The 9656-nt window shown below is 34.4% G+C and overlaps 1 protein-coding gene across 1 annotated transcript in view; it reads right to left on the minus strand.

The window, feature by feature from the left end:
* The window catches only part of pkhd1l1.1 (PKHD1 like 1, tandem duplicate 1), a 75717-nt gene extending 66835 nt beyond the window's left edge, over window positions 1-8882 (minus strand). Inside the window, exons 1-24 of the mRNA XM_077195336.1 lie at window positions 8840-8882; window positions 8443-8562; window positions 8207-8284; window positions 7957-8101; window positions 7168-7276; window positions 7009-7066; window positions 6817-6910; window positions 6651-6704; window positions 6493-6566; window positions 6368-6410; window positions 6199-6269; window positions 5998-6108; window positions 5727-5816; window positions 4818-5083; window positions 4186-4277; window positions 3881-4040; window positions 3565-3700; window positions 3272-3415; window positions 2431-2585; window positions 2176-2286; window positions 1414-1572; window positions 1179-1300; window positions 888-1048; window positions 621-787 (exon numbers count right to left, since the gene is read on the minus strand). Coding sequence (XP_077051451.1) covers window positions 621-787; window positions 888-1048; window positions 1179-1300; window positions 1414-1572; window positions 2176-2286; window positions 2431-2585; window positions 3272-3415; window positions 3565-3700; window positions 3881-4040; window positions 4186-4277; window positions 4818-5083; window positions 5727-5816; window positions 5998-6108; window positions 6199-6269; window positions 6368-6410; window positions 6493-6566; window positions 6651-6704; window positions 6817-6910; window positions 7009-7066; window positions 7168-7276; window positions 7957-8101; window positions 8207-8284; window positions 8443-8509 — 2667 coding nt within the window. The 5' untranslated portion in view covers window positions 8510-8562; window positions 8840-8882. The remainder of the gene's footprint in view (window positions 1-620; window positions 788-887; window positions 1049-1178; window positions 1301-1413; window positions 1573-2175; window positions 2287-2430; window positions 2586-3271; window positions 3416-3564; window positions 3701-3880; window positions 4041-4185; window positions 4278-4817; window positions 5084-5726; window positions 5817-5997; window positions 6109-6198; window positions 6270-6367; window positions 6411-6492; window positions 6567-6650; window positions 6705-6816; window positions 6911-7008; window positions 7067-7167; window positions 7277-7956; window positions 8102-8206; window positions 8285-8442; window positions 8563-8839) is intronic.
* Between the last annotated feature and the right edge of the window lie 774 nt (window positions 8883-9656).

The raw sequence follows: 9656 nt of genomic DNA on the forward strand, positions 1-9656 counted from the left end.
GGAGGACAGAAATCTCTCAGATTTCATTAAAAATATCTTCATTTGTGCTCTGGAGATGAGCAAAAGTCGTATGGGGTTGAAACAACATGAGGGTGAGTAACTGATGACATAATTTTCATTTTTTGTGAACTATCCCTTTAACTATGCAATTATGTGTACACAATCTGCAGGATTCAATTCAGAGATATAGCAATGAACTCAAATGTCAAAGACATATGACATGCAAATACTCTGTTGTCATCTGTCACATCAGAGAAATCAGTAACACTTTATTTTGATGGTCTCTTTTGAACATTCTGTTAATTATAAGTAACTTTGCAACTACATGTCAACTAACTCTCATTAGAGTATTAGTGGACTATCTACTTCATATCTGCAGACTCTTTATTGTGATGGTCCTCCAACAGACACTCTACTGACTATAAGTAACTTTGCAACTACATGTCAACTTATCCTACCAGTCAACTAATACTCTACTAATATTCTAATGAGAGTTAGTAGACATGAAGGTGCAATGTTACTTATAGACAACAGAATGTGTTAAAGGCACCACCAAAATATAGTGAAACCGAGAAATCTCAAAGTTCAAACACTTCATATCCATTTTAACTCTAACATACCTTCAGAAATCCTATTTCAAACAGTGGGACACCAAAGCCACAGTTGTAAGGTGTCAAAAGAATCTCATAGCTGACTTGTGAAGCATTTGCTTGTTTGTTCACAGTTATGTTTGAAAAGAAAAGTCCTGAACTGGCCAGAGCAGGTGGCCTTCTCCTGTGGATTATAACTGAAGTGGAGAGAGATAATAAAACATTACATTTAAAAAGACCACTTTAAATTAAAATAAAATAAAATGTAAAATGTATTTGAAAATTATTCCTACTCACCATTAGAATCCAAAGCAGTCATTGCACGTCCAATGTGAACAGCATCTATGAAGTAAACAGAGTTTGCCACTCCATACACACTGAACTGAAGAAGTTTGTAGTCAGAGCCTATGTAGTTTGTCTGTATGGAACTCAGGAGATCCACACACTTGTAGTTCCACCTGAGAATGGCCACATCAATGTTATCCTCACATGAATTGATTTTGTCATTAAATTTTTTGCGATAAAGAAAAATACTCTAAAAGGAAAGACATCAGGTTACTATATTTATGTTCAGTAGATTAAACTTACTCATTCATTGAGTCAAACTGCACAAAGATGCGTATGTTCTCTTCCCGGTAAGTATTCGCAGCCAAATAACTGAACAATATTCCCACTTCATTCACCAGACGCCCTTTGAAGGCCAAGCAGAGCTACAAAGAAAAAAATATATACACATATAAATATATATATTAATCTTTGAAAAGTTTATTTCCATGCTGAGAAAAATCCATTATGCGATACTGAGGTGTTTCGTGGAGCTTACAGTGTTGTATGTTTGTAGCAGTATTGGGCTGTAGATTGCTCCGGCTGCTGTAATATCACTGGCATTGAAAAGAATCTCTGGATTCTTCAGAGACCAGCGGCCACAGAAAGCCTCAGAATCAGTGACCCGGACCCCTCTGCGGCTTAGATCACCTGAAAACTGTTTGACAAGGAGAAAGCTCTAAAAGCTGGACAAAAAGGTGATGTTTTTCATAAAAAAAACTGATGTTTATCATGTGAGAATTTTGTAATGTCAAACATTTGCAAAGCTAACTTGAATTGACTTGATTTAAATTGACTGCACTTGTGGCCAGATTTACTAAACAGGGCACACTAGCATGAGGGCCCAATTCCAAAAAGCGCCGATTGGAGTGGAAAGTACCGTGCATGATCTACTGACGATGAGCAAATTAAAGAACACTGAGGCAGCCAGATCATTTCCATAATGACCAAAGCAATCTACCAAGAGCATCAAAAAATTAGTGTCTGGTTTAAGCAAATACCAGTAAATTGACTTGCATTGTTTATTTAATAAATTTTGCGTCGGAAAGGGAAACTCCTACAAACGCATCAGCTGCAGCTGTCAGCTGCAAAAATGTCCACACCTTTTCAGCGCTCATTTTTCCCTGGTTTTCTTTAGTAAAATTTAGTAATATTTTAATGCCAAAAGAGGGTACGCGCTGGTGCAAGCTGTTAGCTGTCCCCAAATCATCTGCTCTGCATGTAGAACATACTTGATCATCTACTTTGCAGCTTTGCTTACCCCTGTGATGGTGGTCTCATAATCTCTGAAAAATTTCACATTAATGTTCTCCGTGGTCGGAATCTCTGCTGGACATTTAGCGGTGATCATCGTATCTAGTGCTGAACGCATCTTTAATGAAATAAACAAACAAACAAAGAAAACAGAGGTGTAATTCGAAAAGGAATATTTCAAGAGATAATTCACAAATGTTTGTACACAGTAATGTTATTTTATTCTATGGTAAATATTAAGAAATATAAAACAAACAAAAACCTCAGCTGCAGAAGCATTGAAAGGCAGAGGGAGGGAAGGAACTCCACCCCACAGCAGTGTGAACGTCTCCATACTGGCCTGGCCTTTCACATCCTCAGTAACTGTGATGTTAGTATCTGAGCCCATGATCAAGTAGTCAAGATCCTTAAAGTCACCTGAGATAATTCCAAGATTAAAAAAACATATTGCAAGATACTCTTAAATGTACTGGAATACTTTAAAAGCAACATGAAAAGCAACAACAACAAAAAACACCCTAATGTACATAATACAACATAATAATTGAAATATATATGAAAAGTATATAATGTGGTGCGTTATGCAGAGACTTCTTTTTTACTGTTTTTTTTATTTTATTAGTATTTTGGTAACACTTTACTTAAAGCCTCTATGTATCATGAATTATGAAGGTATTCATTATGTATGTTATAATGCCTTATATATTTTTATAAATAATTGTAACCAAAATTGTTTGTCATGTATTGCATAATGCATTACACTTTCTAACATAAAACACATATCTAACAGTATTTTACATGTACATTCATTACTGTCCTGTTAAATCAAAATTTATAAAATATAGAGGTGACTAAATAAAGAGATACGCATTGTTGGCCAATTAACCAGTAAGAAAATTAGGTTTTAACTGTAGCATTTATAAACTAGTTTCATTACAAACATTTTTTATTACAATTTATATTTTTACTGAAATTTAGTGTAATGGGTAATTGGTCACAGGAAATTTTGTTAAAGTACATATCTCATGTAAGTGTTTTTGTTAGAATAAATCAGATCTTGAAGAAAGAATCTTGATTTAAAAAATAAATATTTTTAAGTTCACCTCTGTTAGAGTTGAATGTCACATTGTACAGAGACTCATTGTACAGTTCTTGCTTTGTGACTGTAACGCTGTCTGGTTTAATTGTCCACAAATCATTCAGAGCGTTCTGCAACTCCATCGCTGATGCACTAACTGGGATCGGCCCTACAACATGCAAAGCAACTCCAGTAAACATTACAAACATGCAAACAAAAATGTAATGCAGAGGGGTGAATTCAAAAGTTAGAAGCACATGAAAATTAGATATTTTAGCTTTATCAAACACATTTATAGTGCTGTGTGAACTAATGCACCTGTTTTAAGATCTCCATATGCCAGGAAGTAGTATGTGTTTTCACAGTTGCTCAGAGAGAAACAATCACTGCTGATTCTCAGAGTCTGGACCTCGTTGATGGGGGTTATTGGCATCCACCCCACGAAACGAACCACCTAAAACAATAAAGAATACAAAAAAATGCACATTGCAGGTAGAGGAGATCATATCTGAGACTTATTGAGTTTCTGCAAGTGCAAGGGCAAAATAAATTCCTACGGCTTCTTTCTATCTTATCTCATCTTATCTAAATAATCTTTAAACTTTCTCTAAAGTGCGTCTGTGAGCTCACTTACCTGTTTTTCAGGTACTATATCATAGTATGCGTTAATCTGTTGTTTCTCATTAACAGCTTCAATTGTCTGCCGGGCTGTGAAAGGGCTGATCTCTTTGAAAAAGGCCACATCCACTGATGCTACTACTCCATACTCCTGCACTAGAATCTCAATGTAGTACCTGTAGCACATTGAAAGATGTTTCATATTGACTATATTGTAATCAATGTAGTCAAAATTAACAATAATAATGACAAAAAGACTAATAGATAGCAAACATTTATGACTTCTTTTTTTTTTTTTAATTCTTGAAAATCTTCACTTACGGTTTTCCCTTCTCTAAGCGCATGACATCTGACCTCTGAGTGTTATAGCTGAAGAAACTGCTTGTATAGGAAGGCTGTGATGCAATCTTAACCTGAAATAAAACAAAATGCTTACATTTAAATTAAATTAAAACATACTTGTAAGTTACTAGCCTCTACATAGCCTGTTAACTGTCAGTGTATTGCTAGCATACTTTTTACTTTTTACTTAGCATACTTTTTATTGTCTTTTTTGTTTTAATTAGGTATCATTCGAAAGCTTAACACTCATAATTAATCCTGTAAAAAACGTTTTTGAAATTTGACATCATTACCATGAAAAGGGTACTTTAAACCTTTTAGCTGGCTTAATATCCCTGGAAACAACTTGGTTAAACACATGGCTTCCGTTTTTCTAGCAACATTTTAGAGTCCAAATTATTTTGTAAAATATTTTGTGTAAAATAAAATATTCTGCAATAATCTGCTAAGTGCCTTCTTTAAAATAGATCCACCTTAGGTCTGTATTTCAAAGCATTCATACATTATAACCATTTAAGTTTGGATATATGCTCAAAAGGCAGTTAACAGGATAATTGATTGCACTGATATTATGAAATTATAAAATTATGATTTTATTGTCATTCGGGTACCTTATCCTGGGGAAGACCTGTCTTGCTGAAATATAGCTGGCATCGGTCATCTGCTTTGATTCGGAAATAGTAGTTGTCGGTCTCCGTTGGAACAAAGAAACCACTCAATCGTGCCACAAAGTTATCAATTTCATTGGGCCAAACAAACGATAGCGAATCCACCCACTGGACAGAATATCCAGGCCAACTGGAATTATACTTCAGGACGTCCTCAAGAAGGTTCGGAGAAGATCTGTTCCACATCTCCATTTTAAAACCTCTGCCACCTACAAACACGGTCATTTAACAATCACTCAATACAATCAAGACAGTAATAGGAATGTGCATTTTACATTGTATGTAATTAATTTCATAAATAGTAAGGGAGACCTCAGCATTTTGTAAATTTTTACTTCAATTAATATTTTTCAGGGTAGGTTTCAAAGGCAATTTCTGTATAAACACATACCTTATAGCCATGGCTATTGAACATGTCCACCATTATTAATCAGAAAAAAATATTCTGTACTACAAATTAAAAATCAAATTAAATCAAATCAAATTAAATCAAATTAAATCAAATTAAATCAAATTAAATCAAATTAAATCAAATTAAATCAAATTAAATCAAATTAAATATTAAGATCAAAGAGACGAATACAAAGGAATTATTAAAATTCCAGTTTCCTTGCTGTCAATTATGTGGCTTCTGATATATGTCTTGTTGAAACCAGACAATCAGCTACGTGACAAAAGAAAATCATGTTCTTGTTTGAGATAATGTGTTGTGACACTTCAACAGTGTTGAAGTCAAATGTTCTCGCGTGTGGAGCGCAGAATTCCACTGTTGTGCCAACAGTGTCTATGGAAAAGATTTGTATAGGCATTTTACGTCATCATAATAGATCTGACTTCAGACAAGCTTCTCACCAGGAAACACTGTCATATTGGTTCTTTTATAACCAGGTGTTATGCAGACAATCCTCTCATTTGATACGCTCTGAATCTGACACTCACGACCTAAGAGAAAAAATAAATATAAAAAATTATATTTTTGTATTATTTTATAAATAATTTATAAAATCACTTGGATAATTATGATTAGTCACAATAATTATTTTTTAAATATTGTTTATGTATGCAAATCAATATTATATATATATATATATATAATTTTTTTTTTTTTTTTTTTAAGGGTTACCTCCTACTAACACCATGGATGGTTGGTCAGTCTCATCAAAGTAATGTCCCTGAATGGTCAGTAATGTGCCGCCCAATACGCTGCCCTCAGAGGGAGAAACTCCTGTCACCACTGAAAGAGAACAGGCCATGTTTTTTTTAAATCTGATTTTGTGCAGACAACCATGCTGTATTATTTAAGAAGAATAAATGTTATCCACACCTGCGTATGTCTGGAACATGGCAAGCTTGTTCAGTGCTGAGATGCTGAAAACCCCAAAGTCTGGCAAACTCCTAAAAAAAAGAAAATATGAGTTTTGTCTACTTTTCTATCAACAGCCTGCAGAGAATTTGATGTAAAGTTTGGTAAAGTAAAATCAAACTTCTCTGACCTCCCAAATTGACTGTCGATAATGTAACTGAGGTTGTGATGACCTGAAAAACAAAGGCAATGACATTTAATCTGTCAAAAATCTGTAGTGAATGAATAATTATTTTAATAATAACGCGTCCTCACCAACATATGTTCCGGTCATTTTACAGCTCATAAATCCCCACTGGCTGCTCTCAGAATCCAAAAAGAGGCCATACCTGAAAAAAATAATGTGTAATTAAGGAGGATGCATTCACAAATAATGTTTACATTTATCAGTAACTAAATTTAGATATACTTACTTTTCATCTGAATTGGGTTTTAGTAGTTCACAAGGCATGCCTCCAATGTACGCTCTGTTCAAAGAAAACACATTAAAACAGTTTCAGACACACCTTATGTCAAGACAGAATATATTTAACATTCATACAGTTATATTTTTTCATTGTGTTTTAAACATTTCCAGACCTTAAAAATCTTGCATCCAGACCATTTGAGCTCTTGTCCGTGTTGCTTCCGTACACATCAGTAAAGATTCTTCCCCGCAGTGTCACCACAGTCCCTAAAGATCATTCAGTTTAATTTTTTTTTTTTTTTTTTGTGAAAGTTATTTTTACAAACCAAAGCAGCAGTGTAGTGACAGAAACGAACAAAACTTACCTGGGGGACCTGAGAGTGGACTGATACTTTGAATGCTAGGTGTATAGTATGTTCGGGTCTGTGAAAACAGTGCATGTTTTTATGAATATATTGTAATATTTTGAGTATATTAGAAGAGTATATTTTAGTAAGTATCATAATGAAGTCCATCTTACTTACATAGAACATGCACCAGTAATTCCACTGATATCCATAACAAATGTTACTGGGAGGAATTGGCACGCCATCCACGCTAACCCGCACCTCATAGTCATCTTCTGGCAGAGCTCTAAATAATATGCAATATAAAGCTTTCTTTGAGAAAAATAAACTATCAACATTGCACATAACACTATGCGGCACAGCCATTTCAAAGAATTAAAATTTGATTATCTTCCCCATTTATGCACGAATATGACAGACTTAAGTCTGTTAGTAAACCTGCTATAAAATCAAATGCAAAGGGAATTTAAAAAATGCAACAGTTTTTTTCCCAATAATACATACATACAGAATAATTTAGAATAACATTAAAAGAAAGTTTATTCAGAAATTAAAATATTCACATTTTCAAATTGGATGAATAAGATTTGGGAGCAGCAAGAGCGGGGAAGATTTTCAGGGAATAAACTATATCAATTTTGATCTGTTTCTCATACATTGCTTGTATGAACTCAGAAGGCTTGGCGAAGTCATATGGATTGGTCTTATGGTCATTTTATTGATTAAATAAATTCAATATATGTTATAAAGGCTTTATATCCACTAATTTTATTCATTTCTCCAAAGTTTTAGAAATTAGTCAAAATTTACATTCCTCCTTTCATATATATCCCTGATCCCTTTCCTATATGATTTTCACATTTGAGTAGCTAAATAAATCTACTTAACAGGGCCTACAATGCAATGACTAGCCTACAATCAAGTTATAGTCAATACTATATTTAGGTTATCTGATTTACTGCTTACCTTGTATAACACGTGATCTGATTGGAGTGAGTGGAGTCTTTCTCGACATCACAGGGAACAGATCTGGTTCGGGACACCAGCGTCACACTGTTGCCGTAATTTGGGTCATTGGCATTGAGACTGAACTGATTGGCTTGAGCAAAACCTGAGTGGGGAAAAAACCCTTTATAAGAGACTTTAAACTGTTTCTGATTTTAAAAATCTGAATTTTGGGATTAATTTAAAAGCATATTGATTATTTTTTTAATACCTTGCCCCTCTATGGTCAGTCTCGTGCCGCCATTGAGGCTTCCGATTTTTGGGGTCACTTTGTTGACACGTTGCGCTCCTGTCAGGACAGAGATTAATAGGCTACTAAAATGTATTCATTTTAATGTCTGTAACGCTTTTAGGATGACAACAATGATATGAAATTAAGCAAAACGTTCAGAATGACGGAGGTATACAACAATAAAAGTGCTAGATAGTGCTAAATCCAGCGCGTACCTGCGGAACTCCACAGTAAAATACAAACAGTGAGCGGCAGGTGAAGCTCCAGTCGCACGTGCCTCATCCTGACAGACTCGCGCGCTTAAAGCAAATCAGCCTGCGGTTACTGTATCCCTTCTGCACAAACAATATACACATGCCATTTGTGTTTACACTTGTCATTTGAATTTCTATTAAAAAACCTATTTTAACATGTTCGTCTGAAAACAATGCTGAACAGTAGGCTATACCTATTCAGCATTAAGGCTATAGCCTATTCAATAAATATGGACAATACGTCAATATAGCTTACAATTAAAAAAATTTAAACATTTAAAAAAACACCGTGAATATTTAAAGGCTAGGCTATGTATAATTAGATAAAGACAAAAAAAAATCTCTAAGACTCACATACCTGTTGAAGCACTCTTGCATATCCAAACACCAATAGCTCATTTGTTAAGAGGAGCTCTCTTTCTCTTTTTATAGCCTATCCTATTCCAGCCCACAGGCAAGAAGAATTCGCTTCTCCTTTGTGTCTCAGGTGATCATGAACAATGCTGTCATTCTACAAGCTAGACATTTATTCTTACTCGGTGTACCTTAACAAACACCAAAAAACCTTACAGATATCTTATTTAACTCACTGACCTTTGTGCAATAGACCATATTATTTAATGTCCCTTAGATGTAATCCATTTGAATGGCCTAAAACAAGATGAAATCAAGAAGATTTACAAGGAGAATTCTTGTACTGATTCAGTGATAAGTCATGCACTTGAGCAAAGTGTCAATAATGCAACCAAACAACAGCCCATATATAAAATGATGATTTCAGGTGATTAAGATGATCATGTCCTGATGAACAAGATTTAGGATAAATTATAATTTAAAAGCAGTGTGTTGTGTTGGTACTTATATCCAAGAGTGATCTCTATTAATCTTTGTTGTATAGCCTACATCCTACAATGTTTTTGCATGACAGGCCAAATTTGAATAGTGAGTTTTTATCTCCATGGAAATTTTATCAACTAAATAATTAAAATTAAAGTTAGTTAGATAAAAACACACACACACACACACACACACACACACACACACACACACACACACACTGTTCTCTTGTGTGCTGACGAATTACTTTCAAGTTAAATTACAATGTCATTAACACAGATTATGTTACACTCACATCCACCAAATAGCCTAATAAGTGTTGATCAATGTTATACAAA

This window comes from Siphateles boraxobius, unplaced genomic scaffold (assembly GCF_051911475.1).
Source record: "Siphateles boraxobius isolate OS27281-9 unplaced genomic scaffold, OSU_SipBor_1 33, whole genome shotgun sequence".
In the NCBI taxonomy this organism is placed as follows: Eukaryota; Metazoa; Chordata; class Actinopteri; order Cypriniformes; family Leuciscidae; genus Siphateles; species Siphateles boraxobius.